This window comes from Cuculus canorus, chromosome 2 (genome assembly GCF_017976375.1).
Source record: "Cuculus canorus isolate bCucCan1 chromosome 2, bCucCan1.pri, whole genome shotgun sequence".
NCBI lineage: Eukaryota > Metazoa > Chordata > Aves > Cuculiformes > Cuculidae > Cuculus > Cuculus canorus.
The window spans coordinates 49866820-49886115 of NC_071402.1; the positions used below are offsets into that span (position 1 = coordinate 49866820).

General features: G+C 39.8%; 2 protein-coding genes across 2 annotated transcripts in view; one reads left to right on the forward strand and one right to left on the reverse strand.

The window, feature by feature from the left end:
• NPC1 (NPC intracellular cholesterol transporter 1) overlaps positions 1-2515 on the forward strand; it is a 28860-nt gene extending 26345 nt beyond the window's left edge. The window contains exons 23-25 of the mRNA XM_054058099.1: positions 30-143; positions 900-1062; positions 1971-2515. Coding sequence (XP_053914074.1) covers positions 30-143; positions 900-1062; positions 1971-2053 — 360 coding nt within the window. The 3' untranslated portion in view covers positions 2054-2515. The remainder of the gene's footprint in view (positions 1-29; positions 144-899; positions 1063-1970) is intronic.
• A 3-nt stretch (positions 2516-2518) lies between these two features.
• On the reverse strand, positions 2519-18251 carry RMC1 (regulator of MON1-CCZ1). Its single transcript, XM_054058100.1, has 20 exons — positions 17912-18251; positions 15731-15807; positions 14570-14654; positions 14143-14199; positions 12992-13078; positions 11679-11819; positions 9966-10069; positions 9466-9555; positions 9248-9353; positions 7758-7869; positions 6684-6728; positions 6226-6279; positions 5806-5934; positions 5350-5456; positions 4493-4612; positions 4239-4316; positions 3972-4076; positions 3818-3886; positions 3449-3674; positions 2519-2696 (listed from the first exon to the last, which is right to left on the reverse strand). The coding sequence occupies exons 1-20, from the start codon at positions 18065-18067 to the stop codon at positions 2617-2619; spliced, it is 2028 nt and encodes a 675-aa protein (XP_053914075.1). The 5' UTR covers positions 18068-18251; the 3' UTR covers positions 2519-2616.
• Between the last annotated feature and the right edge of the window lie 1045 nt (positions 18252-19296).

Here is a 19296-nt window from a genome sequence, read left to right on the forward strand (position 1 = left end):
TAAAATTTATTTTTCTTTTCACTTTCTAGAGCTGTGGTATTGCTGTGGAATTTTGCAGTCACGTGACGAGAGCGTTCACTGTTAGTACTAAGGGTAGTAGAGTAGAGCGTGCGGAAGAAGCTCTGTCTCACATGGGCAGTTCAGTAAGTATCTGCTGCATGGGGGAAGAAGTAGCCAAGTTCCAACTTCACATACTATGCCAGTATCCTCAAGTCATAAGGATGGCTTAGCCTTTTCTTTTCAGAATACTTGATTAAAACCTGAGATCAGCCCAGGCTTCTACTAGTAATAAGGGTGATGTAGACTTAATTTTAATGTTAGTAGTTACTACTACCTAATAGTAGAAAACAGAGCTAAGAGATTAACCTTGAATTGTCTCATTAAACTTTAAAGTGCTTCCCTCTTCCAAATACTCAAAGGTGACTAAGAAAGGTGTTCTGAATATGGGATACAATTGAAGACTTGGGAATGCAAACAGGGGTCAGTATTTAGGCAGTACTGTTATATCCCTTAGTCAAGATGAGCAACCTGGATAAGGTTGGGATACTGTTCTGGTGAAATGTGTACTGGATCCTGGGAAGGATCCACACTGGAATGTGAGTTACTTCAGTAATGGTTTTCCTCTGTATCTACCTGAAGTAAAAAGTAAACTAAAACAAGGTGGCTGTACAGATTAGGGTGGATTTTTAATTGTACTGAGCCTGGCCTGCGGTGTCAGGTTCTAGTGGGACTGAACTCTTCTTCTGAGTAGGTCTTGCATTTGGTTCTGAGGACTAACAAGTAAGGGGAGGGTGCACGGCATACAGGAGCTTCAAATTACAGAAGAATTTTAGCAAACTGTTAAACACTCAGGGCTTTATGTAATCCATTTATCACTTAAACCCACTTTTTATTGACAGGTTTTCAGTGGTATCACACTGACCAAATTTGGAGGAATTGTAGTACTGGCTTTTTCCAAATCTCAGATCTTCAAGGTGTTTTACTTCAGGATGTATCTAGCTATGGTTCTGCTGGGAGCAACACACGGACTAATATTTCTTCCAGTTCTGCTTAGTTACATAGGTAAGATGTGACCCATCTGCTCTAAAACAGTGCACTTCAAACAAAAATAGCTGGCTACCTGTAGGCACCTTCTCTCCGTAAGATTGAAAATATTGCAAGGATAAAAAGCAGGACTTGAATGTGTGTGTAATTCAAGTAGTCAGTCTGTTGGAAAGCAAGGGGGGACTGCTGGCAGCGCAGGCTCACGGCTGCACACCTGCTGGAGCACAGCCTGTCCCAGTTGGTTGCGCTGTGCTGTCCTTCACGGAGATGGCCGCTTAGCCCTTTGTGGCCCAGCAGACGGCAGCATGATTTATGTCTCCAAACCTGGGGACAGGATGGTGGGTGGAAGCAACAGACCTGCTGTGGGGATGCTGTTCCTGCAGTTGCAGAAGTGATCTTCCTTTTGCAGTAAGGACAGTCCAAATGCTGGACCCTTGAAGGTGGAAAGTCATGCGTATAGTGTAGTTTTGCCAGGGGAGGTTCAGAATTAGACATTAGGAAAAACTTCTTTGCCAAAAGGCTTATCAGGCACTGGCAGAAGCTGCCCAGAGAGGTGGTGGAGTCCCCATCCCTGGAGGTGTTTTTAAAAGTATGCGAAGTGCTTAGGGATATGATTTAGTAGTGGACAGGTACGGTTGGACTCTATGCTCAAAGGTCTTTTCCAACCTAGCAATTCCAGGATTCTACAATTCTCATTCTTAAGCCTCAGTTAAAATCTGCTTTTACTTAAGGGGGTTAAGGCTGATAGGGATTCACCTACTGCCCCTGCTGCTGCTGCCAGCTATTATCAGCTGTGAGCAGAAGCACGTTTCTGGCATATCATCCATGTTAAGCTGGACCCAGACATCTGGGGTCATGCATGCTTCTTGATGATTGACTGATATGCTGTAATGGTGAGACTGGAATAACTATGTTTTCTCTCTCAGGCCCATCAGTGAATAAAGCTAAAACTCAAGCTGCACAAGAGAGGACCAGAGGTACAGAACGGGAGAGACTCCTCTACTTCTAGTTTTTAACAGTGTTCAGTGGACTCCATGAACTGTGGCTTCGGCCCAACTCTTAAGAACTGAAGCGCAGCAATGTTCTATGACTATCACACTGTAACCACCACTGACTTGATGACTCCCACACAGATACAACTAGAAGATAGCAGCTGCAGCTTTGGACATAGCTTTAAACTCAGGAGATGTTACTGCCTGTGGCTTGTGTAACAGTATTACTAAAACTAAATGCGTTAACAAGATTACAAAACCACTTCTGTTTTCAAGAGGTCTCATCTTTTTCTTCTAGAAACCTAAACCAGCTGCATTGCAAATTGAGTAGTTTTTCTGTCAATGAAACTGAGGTGATGTGTATGAGAATGGGCTGCTAAACCACTGACACTAATTTTAAATGCAGGTCAATGCAATTTTTGTGTCTATTTTTAGGGGGAAGCCATCACAAGTTGTAATATTTTTAGTACTATTTGCCAAAATGTCTTGTATATACTTTATTATAAAATAGCAATTTTGTAGTTCAAAAATCTACTTAAATGCAATAAATTAAGTTTATACATTTCAGTGGAAGAGTCTTTCAGAATGTTGTGGGCTTCATGAGAGCTTGTTCTCCAAAAACTTGTTTGAAGAAGGTGACGTGTTCTTCACAGTGCTCACCTAAGGAGGACCAAAATAAAAGTTAACATTTATCTTTAAAACTCAAACTGAGAAGCAAGATTGTGTAGTCTGATTTACCTGTTCAAGGACTAATTCTTATCTTTAATGCCTTTGAGTCAGGAACTTTAACAACTTCAAATCAGTAGAATATTGAGGTATCTCCAGTCCTGTGACAATTAGTCTTGTGCAGGAGACGTTTGATCTAGCTCCTCTATCTAACCAGCAGATTCATATCCGTTAGAGTTCTTTACTGCCAAGACATAAGATCTTGAAGTGGGATTCTGTGCCTACAGCCGATCTGGGGATTATGAACATGTTGCTGGTTCAAGCAGTTTAGCCTGGTCTTTAAGGAGGAACTATTGTATACAACAGGCCTTGAATTCTGTAACCTGTGCAAGCAGGCGACTGAACTCAAAGGTTTCTTGACGCAGTTTTTGGCTTCAGGAGAAAGCATTAATTGGAGATAATGCCTCTGCTAAACTACGCAGTGAAAGCAACTGCAAGTTAAACAGGTTAGGTTAATCTATCCGCAAGTTCCTCTTTTGGCTCAGTCTCTTTACTCCTCGGTGCAGCACACAGGGGGGGCAAGAGAAGCTACCTTTAAGCGTAGTTCTAAAGTTAAGTCTAAAATACAGGCTGAAATGCGCCATGAGTTTTATCTTTATAATACAGACTCAACTGGATTGGAAGCGAACCAAGTCTTGGTTCTGTTCGCCTAACTGAGTATGTTGGTCTGACTGCTCATTGCTTACCTGGTGTGAAACTTGGGTTTCCTCGTAACCGCTGATTTCTTTGTTCAAAAAATCGGAATATGGTATAGAAAAGCATGTCATCTTCTGCTTGTTTTGCCGCATCAAGGAATTTGCGAGCCGAAACACTGTCGTGTCCTCCAATACCCCTGATGAATCTCAAGGCAGCCAAAACTTGGTGTTTGGACAACAGAACTTCCACTATTTCATCATTTGCTGTTGAAAGTCTCTGTGAAGTCAATCACAGTTGTAAGACTATGCTGCTAACAAGTGACTGAGGTGCTAGCTAGTCACTTCAAGCTCGGGCAGGTAAGCTGTTTGACAAGTCTAACCCACATGCGACATGGAGTTACTATAGTCTGAAATGCTTACTTTTAACATGTCCAGAGAGAGCTGATGAGCGGGAGGGTAAATGCTTTCCAGGGATAGCAGCAGACAAGCCTAGGACAAAAGCAGAAATAACCTTAAAATGCAGGAGACTTCCCACCTCCTTCACTAGTTTATTGAAGCAACTTGTGTTACATACCAAAGGTTTGGAGTCACTGAGCACATGGTACTGCAGAAACTGATGGAGCATATAGAACAAGTTGTGTTGAACAAGGGTTTTGATGACCAGCTCATACAAGTAGTGCTGTGAATGCAGGAAGAAGACCATCAAAGGTATGTCTCAATGCCAGTTTTTACAGTCTAGAAGGTAGTACTGTATAGGACTTAGGCACATGATCAGGACTGGTCTGAAACTCCATGCAATTTCATGGAGTGAGATGATGTACTTGGCATCTAAGTACTTTACCTGAACTGCAATCTGGAACTGGTTAAGAGAGCGAATGTATTCCATCAAGACCGCTATAGTGAACTTATGAGGTGCTTCCTGGACAAGAAAAAAATGTGTGAAACTTGCATAGCTTTCTCTGTTAATGACAACCCCATAAAAATCAGCATCAAAAATAACCTAACCCTGACAACAGCGCCTTCTGCAGGCTATTTCAAACACTTAAGTTTGCTGCTGTGAGACTGCTGCCAAACTAGCACTTAGAATTAACTTACCTTCTTCTCTGTAAATACAGATAAAACGTGTGTGTACATGTCAGACTGGTCAATAACTGCTTGAGTGCGGACTGGACGTTTCAGGAGTGGATTACTTCTACTCAGGCCTGCTTCTACTACCTACAAGGAGAAAGCTTTTTTGAAAGAGAACTAGTGTTGCAGTACAGTTTTAGTCAGTCTCATCTGTACAGACATAGTTTTCTCCAGGAAGCGATTATAAACATATTTTGTTACAGAGCAAATTCACATCTGTGGTCGTATTATACTGGATACATTCTGTTCAGTGTGGCTTCAGTATAAAATCTAGAACTGCTTTTAAAAGTTATATAAATGAAGCTACTACTATCTGCCTCAAAGGAAGATGAATCAAACTTAGTGTGTTGACAGAGGCATTTGGCTTTAGGAAGCTTTTTGGTATGTGGCTGTACTATGTGAGTTAGTGCTTGAACTTAATATTTTAACCAAAGTAACGTAATTCTGAGATGCGTCAAGTGTACAGATGTTGTGCAGTGGTAGTGTGCCATCAAATCAGTGGTTTGGAAACTATTTTGATAGTTATGGGTTCCAAGTTGCTTTTTGTGCTTCTACCCTCTTCCCACTTTCAAGCACTGAGGTATGTTACTTGTCAAGCTGGAGAGGAGCCATGCAGCATCTGTCACAACGAGTCCTAAGTGGGGAGCACAGTGTACCTCACACAGTAGAACCCCTACTGTGAGCCTGAGGCAGCCGGGACCTCAGGGCAGGCCTAAATTTCTTATGAAGAAAGAAGGAGGTATTCTGCCTTCACCACGATGCAATTTGAAATGCAAATAGCATCATCCTGTCTTTGTTAAGTTGCTGTAGCCAACATTGTTTACCATAGTATAGCTTTGCTCAGCTTCCAAGTACTTCTTATATTCATGATTCAGTTTGTCAAAAACAGTTGCAATCACAGACAGCGATCCCCTTTCTGGTTCACTGAGCACTGAGAAGATAAAAAGGAAAGAAGAACTATTAAGAAATAATCAGGAGCTTGATGTTGCCTTTTTCAAAAGGTGATCTCTATTCTAAAATTGATTCTAAGCTTTAAATAAACGCTTTCAGTCATGTCAGATGTATTTGAACTAAAGCAGGGGGGGCAGCTGAATTCTTTCGTGATTAAGTCATTTCTTCTAGAATGATGACTGAGAGTAGTCTAGGCAAGTGACCTTTTAGAGGACCAAGCTAGCTTCAGAGGTGATCTCGCATCCAAAAATGGTCCGGCTAACTTGTGTGAGCATTCATGAATAAGCACTACTGTACATTCAAGGCACGTACAAAGCATGTGAACTTACTTAGTGAGCATACAGACAGGATAACCATTTTGCATTCTTTTCTTTGAAGAAGGAAATCCATTAGTTTTCCTTTATCTGGCAAGAGGTTTACTACAGGTTCAAGTTTCACTTGAAGACTCCAAAGGTAACCTTGATTTGGAGAAGTAGAACAAAATATGAATTGCCTTCTGTAGTATAGCCTATACATCCAGCTTTTCCATGTTAACTGAGAACACATCTCAATTATGATTTATTTGCCTTTCTCAGTCTGTTTTAGAGCAGCATTACCTCTAAAAAGCTGTAGTAAAGATATGGTCATCCACATTTATGGCTACAAAGAGCACTCATCTTTCTCTGCTTAGTGCTTTAGCTGCTTTATGCACTGAAGATACCAATTACCCACCTTTTGAGTTTAGTAGAGTCAAACAGCTCGCAACTTACCTTCACTTGCACTGATGATAATATCAGGTTGAAAGACAATCCAAGAAGAAGAATCTAAATGTTAAAGTTTTAACATCAATTCTAAATAGTTGCTACTAAATTCACATTACTGTACTGAAACAGATCCCATTAACATACTTTCATCTACTTGTCACTTTTTCTTGTAAGGTCTTGAACCATATTCTTGGAATATCTTCAGTTTCATGGTGTACCTATTCAGTAATTTGCATCTCAAATGACCAAGAAATCTGGTATTGTGTTATAACAGATTTCCATATTTACAACTTTATGAAAGCATTACTCTTTAACGACACATACTATTTTGTCTTGAAGCAAACACCCGTAATCAATTAAAGCAGGACTTAATGGGTAAAGGTAAGAAACGCAAACTTCTTCCATGCTTGGTACATAGAATGAGGCTTCCGTAAGGCTTGCACAGTAAAGTATTTAAAGGATACAGAGTTTACATGGAACAGGAGACTGACTTGTCACAGAGGCTGGACCTGCAGAAACATTAACATCAGCTAAAGAAGAGTAGTGCTCTGGCTCTCCTACACTAAGAAAATACAAACTGCAATCTTACACTGAAAGGCAAGTATGGATTGTAGTATATCTAGCAATCATACCCATTTGTGTAGCCAGATTATCTACAAAGAAAATCTGACACTGAGATGGCAAAAAAAAAAAAAGAAAAAATTTTCAAACATGATTTTTTGTTTTTTAGGTGAGTGAAATCATGCATGCAGAAGTGTTCCATCTCCAGTACTATAATTCTAAATACATAGACTGCATTTACCATATGTATATATAATTACTCTAGTTTCTTAAAAAGCAAGACTGGTTTGTACTTTCTGCTGTCTTGCAGATTTATCAGTCATGCTGGCTGTTAGTGCCTTCAAAATTCAGATGTTAAAGATCTTTTAAGATGCAATCATTCCTATAGAAGCATCTTCCTCTTCTATAAAGAAAACCACACTGCTTTGCTATACACTAGTGGAACTATGCTCAGACTATTTCTAGATACTTCCAGTTTGACGGTAATTATCTGCCACACTTCTAGGACAGGAGAACAAAAAGGTAATGCAAGAAGAAAATCTAAGTGTTGAAGTTCTAACATTGATCTTATCATTGCTTCTAATCCTGTTCTAAGCTTGTATTGTCTTTCAGCCTTTTCATGTGATTCAAGAAGCTAAATACTCATGACTTGGCCAGAAAAGCATGAAGGCTTTTGAGAACATACACAAGCATTTATTGCTGTGGCCAAAAAAACCCCAACTTAAGTGTGAAAGCAAAGTATTGTGGGAAGGGTGCACCTTAAACAGGAGCTCTGATTTTCCTGTAGTAGGCAGTGGTTTGGAACACATTTGTGGTCATTTCCATGTTGCCTTCATTCCTCCTCCACCCTCTCCTAAATATGTGTAATAAGTGCTTGTAACTAGCATCCTAAAAACTGAAGCACCTTTGTATGCCAGCTGTTACTTTCAGATAATCTTAATAACCGAGTTGGAACTACTGTATCATAAATATCCTACCTGCTACAGGTATTTGATAGGGTTGTATTGATCGAGGTGGAAGTACAAATTGATGGATGGTAGTAGACCCATCAAATTCTCCTTTTAGCTTGATGTCAAATATAACTGAAGTCTGCAACGGAGAAGAGGAAATCAGTATTCACAAATATGAATTACCGCCCGCTTACAGTGTTCGGGCTGCTTTTTGTATTTCCATCTTGTGCTCTCTATTAAGAGTCAGAAAATGGTTTGGTTTGGAAGGGAGGTACTGTAGGTAGGGACACTTTTCATGAGATCAGGCTGCTCAAAGCCCTGTCCAACCTGACCTTGAGTACTTTCAGTGATGGGGCATTCACAACTTCCCTAGGCAATCTGTTCCAGAGTCTTGCCACCCTCACTGTGAAACGTTTCTTTCTCATCTCTAGTCTAAATCTATCCTTCTGTTTAAAAACATAGTCCCTTGAATTGTCACTACAGGCACTCGTAAAAATTCTCTTTCAGCCTGTCTTATTATACAGCCCCTTATAATAGAGTCACATCAAATTCACTGCTTAGTTATGGATGTGAGAAACTGAGGGAAATTCTGCCTCTTTCTACGATATCCCTCATACTTCTGCCATTCAGTCTTGTTCAGCTCAGGTCACTAATGCTTCCAGCCAGTATGGACCGCATTCTTAGCCTTGCACAGTAGAAACTAGCTCCACTTTCCATGGTAATTAAACATGACTTCAATTACTGGCATATGCCCTATTCAGTCCGATTTCTGTGTATTCAGTTTTCTGTGTTTCCATAGCCATGTTTATGGCTTGACCAAAATGCTAGAGAGAAAGGCTCCGAGTTAAATGCCAATATGTAGAATTAACATCCATTAAAACTGAAGCATCAACAAATCATCCTAGTAAGATAACATGTCCCAATTCTTGAAGCTGCCCAAAAGAAGATCATACAAGAAGCCAAAGCCTTTCCACAAATAAAGAGCGAAGTACCACTTCAGCGTTACCACCAATCAAGCCTTGCTACTGAGACAGCAGACAAGCAAGTTTTATCTATGGTATCATATGCATAAGATCATTGTGTTCACAAAAAGTCTTTGCAGATCAGACCTTCAAACTGAAGGCGCTTAAGTTTGTGTCATAGAAACAGATCATTCAAATGTGTGTGATATGAGAAGTTCCCAGGATTCATAATTTAGTATCTAATTTTAGCTCTACCTCTTCATTTAATGCCTTAAAAGCCTATGCACTGCAGCAGCAGAGTATCATATGAAACTAACAATAAAAAAAGTATATAAGAAACAGCATTAGCAACAGCTCCGATTAAATGTTAGCCCAACAAAGCAAAAGGAAAACTCTGAATCTCTTATACCCTTACGGGTTTGTTCCTGCAAACACTCAGGCTTTTGGAAAAGCTAAGCACAAGCAAAAATATTTTCTAGAGCTAATAGCCATCATTATTGAAATTTGCCCATAACTTTAAAAGTTAAGGCAAAACATAATATAAATAAGTCACACCTCAGTATCCTGATGATGTACTACCACTAAGTTATCCACAACATTCAGTGCAAACTTTCCAGTTCTGTTCAGCTTTAAAATATGTGTCTTCTTACAGGAGCCCTCTCTATGGAAATAGAGATGAGAAGAACTGGTCAGTAAGCCTGTTTAAACTATAAAAAGCAGATGTCTCTTACACATGTGTGAATTGCCAGTAATGTCCTTCATTCTGCTCTTACCTCGGTAAGTGATAGAGGACTACTTCTGCTCCTGTACTATTGGAAGTCCTTGAGTGGTGCCTCAAATAGAGAACATAAAGCTGCCCATATCTAATGGGACAAGATTAAAGCATTAGTTTCAAATAAGAGCTCTGCCAGTCGGTTAAAGCCATACATTTTATCCTAAAAGAACAGATGCAAGATTATCTAAGTTAATTAAAATTAATTAAAAGACTAAAACAGCATTTGATAAATCACAATACACAGCCTATACTCATGCAAGTTAAGCATCTAAGAACAATTCTACCACTACTTTGGTTCAAAAATAAAGCATTCTCAAAATTTCTGTACTAAGAACAATTTCAAGACTTCTCAGTTAGCTTTGCCTCCCCACCTTGCCCCAAGTTGTTCAGTTGTTTGTTCAATGCAGTAACTGAGGCACTGTTAATGTTCTTGTCTCTTCTCAGTATCCCCAAACTGTCATACTTTCACAAGAAAGGCTTCATTAGTTAGATACGTACATTGTAGCCATAGCAATATCTCTTTCAGAAAGGCTGAGTTTGGAGGACTTGGGTGCTGCAGGTAACTCGATTTCAAATTTGGATAGTTTTGACATTGTTCCACTCTATTAAAACAGCAAAAAAGACCCCAAAGAAATCCATTGTTAAGACTTGAAACAGAAAGGTCTTAAATAACCTTTAGTCAAATGCTGCACCAAAAGCACCCCCAAGAGGCGAAGAATGGCAACAGCCGAAAAGAAAAAAAGGATCTGACAGTTTTTCCTATGATCCTAAACACATACTTCTGATATAGCACATAATTTTAGCAGCTTTATCATCTGATAACATCAGCTTCAACTAGCAAAATGTTTGTATTTTTATTAAGTCAAGACAAATTTGTATGCAGATCACATTTACAATTGGCCTGGAAATCTCAAGCAGCGATTCTCTTAACTTCCTTTCTCTCTTCCAGCAGAACATATGCTCCAACTATAGGAAGGGGAAAACATCAGTTCCTCCTACCAGTCAGTTTCCTTTGTTCCAACTAACTTCAAAATCTGGCATATTCCTGCTCCTGCCCAAGGTTTCCTCTCTCTATTCTCTTCCTCTTTTCCAACAGAATTTATATTTAAGCAAGTTTTCAGAGTTTCCAAAGCTTCAACTGAAATTCACTTCCCACTCTCATTAACTCATTCTTAAGTGTGAACGCTACAGAAATAGATCCTTTGCCAATGCTCTATTTTCAAAGATTATTTCAATACAGTACCTTTCTCAGGAAATCTTTAAAGAATCCCTTCCGAACACAAAATAAGAATTATTTAGCATCAAGCTACAACTTGACACAAAATGTTAAGAGAAGAGGGGACAGGAGGCACAACCTAAGTCCTTAAAAAGAATCGTGAGAGGCCAGTAAGTTCCACCTAGGAGAACGTTATTTCAGGAGCCAGTATAGACCCTACACAAGATTAAATCAGGAAACCTATTTGAATAAGCTTCTTTTTAATCTCTTCCCTTAGACTACCAGAGAAATCTTCCTAATCCTTTGAATGAAGCAAGATGAACTCTGTAGCTCTTTTCCTCACTTTTAAAATCATATCACTGCATGATTAACTAAAACCAGATTCTAGTTTTTACTGCACACATTTTCCAAGCCAAAAAGAAAAATATTTTCCCAGTAACCTGAAGTGTTGTCCACAGGGAAGAACACTTAAGAAATAAATATTGCAAACAAAGCCCTCTCATGCTTGGGGCACTAATTGTTTATTAAGCATTTTTTTCTCTTTTTTTAATTCATCCACTCACATTTGTTGTAGTTATAATCACAAGTGAAAGGCCCTTATTTTTGCTTTATTACCGCACCACAGAGTGCAAATGCTCATAGTAAAAGTAAACAATACATACTTATTTAAGTGAAGAAAAGATCTTCTGAAAGATACTTTAGTTGTCAAATACGAATTTTGATTTTCCTTTCTCAAGGACAACTGTCCAACATTAGCTGGACTCACCTCTTTCCAAAGAGGACATAAGAAAAAATGAATTATTTAATTTTAAGCCATCGCCGAAGAACTACCTTAGAGATTTTTGCTTTGTCTTTCGCTTATTGTCAGATAAAGATGTGAACACATGCAGCTCTTGGGAGAAATTCAGGAAAAGCAATATAATATTTGAGTGAAAAAGCAGCCTAAAAAAACCCAGAAGCATGCAAAATTAAAAGTTCAGAACGTATCCCCTTACCTTGAAATAGAATGGCTGCAGGACATTGCCAAGGACAGTGGTCGACAGAAGAATAACAGAACTCTCTGGGCAATACATGTACCAATTGACATTAATACTCTGATTCTTCAGAAGTTTTAAACTTCGTTTCTCTGGCAATACCTGGAAGCACAGGACATTAGCATTATATTACCACCAGCATTCCAACAGCATAAATGGTACTACACATTAGCTAGAAATGTTAAGTGAGTAACAGTTAAGTAAGGGCATTTACAGCACTAGAATTAAAAATCAGAAATCTGACAAATCTTAGGCCCCAATTTACTGTAGCTAAGGAAATACACACCAAATCCCCCTCAAGTTCTAAGGAGCTGAAAGGTGCTGTTTCTTTTCCCTCATTCAGGTCTGGCTACAAGTTCTGTCCATAAGGGAGAAAATACCTCACTTGACACGACTAATGAAGTTTTATTAAAAAGTTATTACAATATCTTTGCTGCCTTCACTCCTCAGCTTCCTTATCTGTTTATGTTAAGAACTAAGTATATAAATGTATTGTTTTCATTTTAAGGGCTTAACTTCTCTTCTACTTGATTTGGTCCTTTTACTTACAGGGTTGACATTCATAATCCTTTTATGTGCCAAACATATTTTTCTCCCTCTACCAGCAGGAAAGAACACTGCTTTTTCAGTTACTTACTTTAGTACTAGGTATTAGTAACAGTAATTACGTGAAACACTGTGTCTTAGCACCAGGACTGGAACTATCAGCAAATGCACAACTTTGGAGGAAGTTTATGATATCCCTTCATGAATGTCAAAAAGGGCATTCATTAGATTTCTCCAAAACCATATGCTAATCACACATAACACAGAGGAACCCACAATAAGATCAACACAGGAGGAAGCTGTCAATTTTCAGGAGGATATCACTTAGTCAGTTATTTGTTCTTTGCTGCATTTTAAGCATGCGCACATCCTCCACAATGCTGATTTGTTTTGCATGAAGTGATATTTCCCATTAAATTTAGACACTCATTTTCCATACAACCCAAGAGTATGAATCCAGAGTGCTCAAGGGTTAATTCAGTATATATATTTACACAGGGTCTTTGTTAGCTGTGCCAAATAACCTGTTTGTTAGTGTTATGTTCCCCCTCCTCTAAAAACCATTCCTCTCAAAGAAAAATAATCATAGTCTGCAAACAAAACAGCAGAATTTATTTTTTCAGTAGTGCCTTCTCAATCAGAAAGCTAGAAGAAAGGAATTAAAAGATACCAAATTTACATTGTCAAATCTCTAAATATGTCTGCCCTACAGGAGTTATTTGTATTACCTGATAGAATTCAATTCCTTGATCTGTGATGAAGACTATTTCTGTAGAACTTGTCCAGCAGAATCCTAGAATATTGGCATTCTTCGTCTTTTAACAAACAAGCAAACAAACACTCTTAAACTTACAAAAATTAACTGTTCAGATAAACTAATACTACCAAATGAAGAGACCAAAGGCAATTTACTTATCCAATCACTGGAGTTAATGCTTTTGGCAAATGAGGCACCCAGCATGCATCAGCTACTTTTGTAAAGACTTCCAAAACTTTGTATGAACACAACACAACAATTCAGGACCTGAATTTCTGTCAGCATGTAAGATTTACAAGTTCATTACACAGTCAAATTTTCTTTTCACCCTAAATACAACCAAGTTCTTCTTGTTCAAAGCATTTGCCAGTTCAACCCATTTCTGACAGGAAAAGCAGGTTCCTTCTGTGTATAAAAATAAAGAACTAAGTGGAAATATCTGCCATGACTCCAATCAGAACACTACCCCAAATGCTTTGCCAGAATGGTTTACTCAAACACATAATCATAAATAATGAAGCAGAGAGTGCTTCTGCTTTAAAGTCTACTGGAATAAAGAGATCTGTGCAAATCAGATGTTTAAAAACTTACTTTAGTGTTCTATAACCTCAAAATGTGATTTATCTTAGTTGGAAAATACCAAACAATAATAACCGTACTTGTTTCTGGTAAAATATTTATCAAAAAGTTATAAAGGTTGTTTAAAAACACTTAACATAGTATGCAAACTAGTAATAGCTTCCTGTGACTGATTGGTGAAATTAGGGTAAAACATCCACATTAACATATGTGGTATTAGTGTAACTAACCATCCACGGTTTCTACATCATCAGCCCTTTGTCTCTTCTCTTTCCCAAACCTTGACATTTGTCTCCTCCACAGAATTCCAGTCCTTTCTAGGAAAGAATTAAAGTGACTGGACCAGGAAGTTTTTTATGGTATCACTGACACCTGTTCACATATTTCAATTCAGAGAGACAGTAGTGTCTACATAGCTCATCAATTTGTAGTAGTATTTTTGAAGGCATCTCGATTAGTTCTTTTGTGAAGCAGAGGCCACCAGTATAACTAACGTTAGAGTTTCACCAAAGCATATAATCTTTGGACATTTACTTAACTTACCTTACATTCCTGTGTATATTCTAGCTGAGGGCTATCGGGAATAAAATTCAAAAAATCCTGCAAAAACACCCATGAAGTCTGTTAGCAATTAGGAGGCACAGACAAGATACATGCATAGGTAGAGGAGTACAGCTACTGGTTTATCAAGTTATTTTGGATGAAATGTACAGAAGAAAAACTCGACTTACTATATCGCACTTCATCCCTGCCTGTGATTTTTTTTATAGGAGTTGGGTCCCCCCACGCTTCTCCTTAAATGGTGATACTAGCAAGACAACAATGTTGCCTGTTTAGCCTCTTGGGTTGACAGAAGAATTTTTACTATAGCTGTTGTTAGCCAACAGATTTTTGTCCCAGAGGCTTCTACTCTGTACCAAAAATAAGTTTCCAGCTCAAATTCTCCATCTGCAGGGTACAGGTTCCTTACCACGCTCTTCAAAGTTCTCTGCACAGCCAGTATCTTGTTCCCCAAGGAAAACTTGATGCACTTCACTTCTCCTTTGTCTTCCATCCTACAGAGAAAGAAAAAGAAGTTATGGAAATAAAACCTAAAATAGTTTCTTACAGAACTCTGCAATACACTCTTAAATTAAAAGACCATGAAAGAGGGGGAAAGAAGTGTAATGCAAATGCTTTTGAATGCAACTTATGAGTGCTGCCAGACGAGAGCAGGATTCAAAATTCAGACTGGAAGTTAATGGCAGTTCAGTCTCCAGAAGTCCTGAACGCATCCATCACAGAAATACATCGACTGCAGAAATTAGTACCTGAAGTTACTACACATGCTCAACTGTGCTGGCCTGTGACGTGGAACTGGAAGACTGTGGAAATATTCAAACCTGCATTCTCAGTCCCAGTGAGTCTGGAGTTCTGTGACACTCACTAACATCCTGTAATCAGCATGTTTATTTCCAGAACTACTGCTAAGTGACCCAAGCCTACTCGCTTCCACACATTATAACACATTCTCTAGAAGAATTTCTGATGTTAAAGGGAGACTGAGGCTGTTCACATAAATTGAAAAAAATAAATGTATTCTTAACAAACAAGCATGAGTACAATCGACACGAATAAGGCAGTTCTACTTCCAGCATGCATTACTAAGTCCAGACAAAGAAAGAGTTAGATAGTCACGTAGGAAAACTGCAGAACCGCCAGAAGTTCACCAAGTATTTTCAGCTCCCACAAGATTTGTGACAAGGGTAGACAAATTAAAAAGTCAAATAAAAATAGCAGCTGTCAGGACAGGCACTATGTAATACGTGACAGATCACAGTAAACACACCTCAACTACAAATTGTTTCATCTGTATCTGGACTGAAAGAATCTTCAAGCAAAAGAATACTTTTTATTAAAACATAGCTGTTTAAAAAAAAAAAAAAGCCACAGTCCACTAACTTTTTTTTTTGCCCCTATGAGGACAAAGTGTGCCATCTTAATTGCAAGACTACGTCTAAGAACAAAATCAAAAAGATGATCAAAACTACTTGTAAGTTTTATACCTGAATCAGTAGATCAGAACTAAGTGCCACGTAGTTTTAAGACTGTAGAATTCTATCCCAAGACAACAAAGATGAAGGTGCCTTACCTGAAGGAAATGGGATTTCTATCCTCCAAACCTTTAACAACAACTCCTGTAGCTCCACCAGATCGAACAGCAAAAACCTATTAAAAAGTTTAGAACATATTTGAGTTTATCCAAAATCACAACCTTAACGCGCTTTCTCTTCTGTAAAATATACCTTTAATTTTTTTTTGCTAGACCCAATTTTTGTTCTTACACAGATCACCCCGAGATTCAGTAAACAATCAATTCCTTTCTCTGCAGTTACACGTTTACTTAGAGTTGACAGGTTTTCAACGGCACCTTAACAGTCTTGTAGGCATACTCCAAACTACTAGGCAAAGTAAAATGGTAAAAATCTGTATGAGCTTTTCTTTTTTTTTTTTTTTATTTTTTTTTGTCTTTCTTTTTCTTCCTAAGCCAGGGATTTGTAGAAGTATGTGACCATCAGGGCATTGTTTAAATCAAAAAGAAAATCAGCTTGGGGATTGAGAAGAGATGCAACTCAATGACTTAGAAGTTTGATCTTGTCAGAACACATTATTAGAGAGGAACAGTTTAATAGTAATTTGCAGTTTTGAAGGTACCAAAGGAGTTTCAGCCGACTCGCACTAACAACTTAAAGAATTCCTTTAGCACAACTGCAGATATACAAGTATAAAACCTGCTAGAGCTATACTGCTTGTTGAGCTGGAATAAAATAACATTTTAAAAAAAGAAGTCATGCTGTTACACATTTTAGCTAGTTTATAAAAATAAAGGCAGGCAGATGCCTTATTTGTACTTGTAATGGTGGACGCACTAGACACACAGATCAAGTGTCAGAATAATAGATATTTTGTTTTTTAGTATTAGCCATGCTACTGGTGCAGTACGCTCATGCAGGAGTACAGGTACCAAAACTATAAATTGCATAGAAGTCCACAGCCCTCCTAGAATGATAAATACCTAGTTTAACTACTTCTAATACTGATGTAGATAGAAAAGGCAAGACTCTTCTTAATCTTTGCGAGATTAAAAGATAGTAAGGACAGATCTCTCACAAGGCCACACACATGGGAAACTGTCATTGAAATGCAGGTTACAAATTATTTAGAGGGACATCAGAAATTAAACAAATTTAGAGTATCAAGAAAATATGGAGAATTAATTTTACAGTTGAAAATAAATTTCTTTCAAGTGAGCTCTTAAAAAAAAGTTTCTGTGTAATTATACCACATCCACACTGTGATATTGTGTCTCCTGACAGGCACATTTAAGTAATCTTATTTCAACTAGCCTTCATAATGTAAGTAAAGGATTATGGCTTATAAAGAGAGAGGACACCAATAATTCTCAATAGAGAGCAACAGCAAAAAACACATCCCAGGAATATTCCACACACACCCCAGATATGCCACTCATCATATTCACACCATACGTGGCAATCCATGCCATTTATATGGGTAAGAAAGCTTGTGTGCTTCCCTTCTGTGAAAGCTGAGGTCAGAAAACAGTTAAAAGAATTAGCAGAATTAGCCACGTCTATAAACCTTGTGTCAGATCATGCTTTTAGCTATACTGAGCTGAAGTATCAGAAGCCCACAGAGATACTAAGGAGAAGAATACTTAAAAGAACTAAAGCCAAGAAATGAAAAGCAAAGCATCCACTCAGGTCAGAGACATAAATAAGGCTACAAATATTCATTTTTATGAATACAATGAACTTTAGGAACTGGAATTAAAAAAAAAATACATAAGTTCAGCTAACAGTGAGGTGACAAAGTTTGCCAACAATGCTAGGACATTTGGAATAGAAACTTCAGAAAGACCTTAGAGCACTGAAAGTAAAGGTAGGTGAAATTCAACCTGATAAATCTACGTTGATGCATTTAAGAAACAAGAAATCTGCTGTTTCTAGCAAGATAACAGGTTCCGAGACAGCCTAGCGCCTGGGATCCGAGGAAAAGGGAGGAAACCAAGCCAAGCGACCAGAGCCTCCAGACACCTCTTCTCAAGTGGGCAGCTGGTCAGGCGGAGGCAGCAGGGCCGAAGCAGGGCTGAGGGAGGGTGGGGAGAAAAGGGCGGGGAGAAAAGGGGGAAGAGGGAAACTGGCGGGGGGGGGGGGGAGAGGCAGACGGAGGAAGAAGGGGAGGGAGGGAGGCAGGCAGAGGGGGAGGGAGAGGAGAAAAGGGGCAGAGGGGGAGGCCCCGCCGCCGCGCCCACCTGCTTGTTTGCCTCATCGAAGAAGACGCAGTTGACGGGATTGGCCTTCTCGAAGTGCACGGGCCGCGCGCACAGCGCCAGGTAACAGCCGCCCGGCCCGGCCCCTCCCCCGGCTGCCGGCACCTCTTCCTGCCCCGGCGGCGGCTCGCGGCTCATCGCGGCGGCACCGCGACCCCCGACCGGCCGCTTCCTGTTTACGCGCACGTCACGCGCCACCGGCCCCGCCCGGAAGGCGCCGTGGCCGCGGGGCCGCGCGCTGCCCTCCTAAGCGCCACCACCGCCGCCGCCGGGCCGCGCCGAGCTGGGAGGGGCGCGGCGGGCGAGAGCCCTGCCCCTTCACAGAGAGGTATCGGGACGCCCCGCCCACTCCAGCAGATGGGGCGTGGTCTGCCAAGGTCCCGCCCATCCCGGTCGGTGGGGGCGTGGCCCAGAAATACTCCGCCCATCTCCACATGGTGGGGCTCTCAAAGCACCGCCCACCCCAATAGACGGGGGCGTGGCCTAAGGATGACACGCCCCTTCTCAAATCAGGCTCGGGGTGCCCCGCCCATCCAAGCAAGCAGGGGCGTGGTCTGCGATGGCCCGCCCCTCTGGGCTTGGAGAGGTCGGTAAGCCACGTCCCTCCCCTGGTGGGCGTGGTCTGGGGATGCTTGTGAAAGGCATCCCCTTGTGAAAGGCATCCCCTTGTGAAAGGAAATAAGAGGAAGAGGGAAAAAAACCCAGATCCTACCAAATCAAAAGTTTTCAGATTCAACCCGAGTGGCACAACTTTGTACAGAAAAAATACAAATGTAATTATCAGATACTAACGCAGTATCACACAAACAACCGCTTGCTGACTCGTGTGGGACTCAGCTGGTCCAACTGCAATGATTTCACATCAGGCTACGGAAACTGAAGTCACAATGAGGAATTACAACAAGCTACTTGTTCTGCCGAACCCTCCCGCGTGATCGAACAATTCCATGCCAGCTAGAGAGAACAAGCATTTTGAGAGTAATTTGAATACCCTAAAGGTCATCATTTTTTATAAAATAAAAAAATTCATTGCTTGTTAGCCAAAAGTTTAATTAATCCAAGGTCAAAATTTAAGAAATTCTACTGATTTTTAAGTCTTTTATGACTTACCTACAGGACAGTGAGGACTTCCTGTAATGGCAATAGATATACTAAGATAGTAGAAAATTGAGGTACAGGGCAAGGGGTAAGGGAGAAATCAGCAGACAAGTAAATAAACACACTGCTTGAAACTATAGTGATAGTTTTAGAATTTGCCATTAGAATATACATATCAGAAATGTTAACAGCTTAATTAACGTTAAAATAAAAATCTAGATTTATTTCTAAGACACTCTCATTGCTTAATAACCCTAGAACCTTTTATT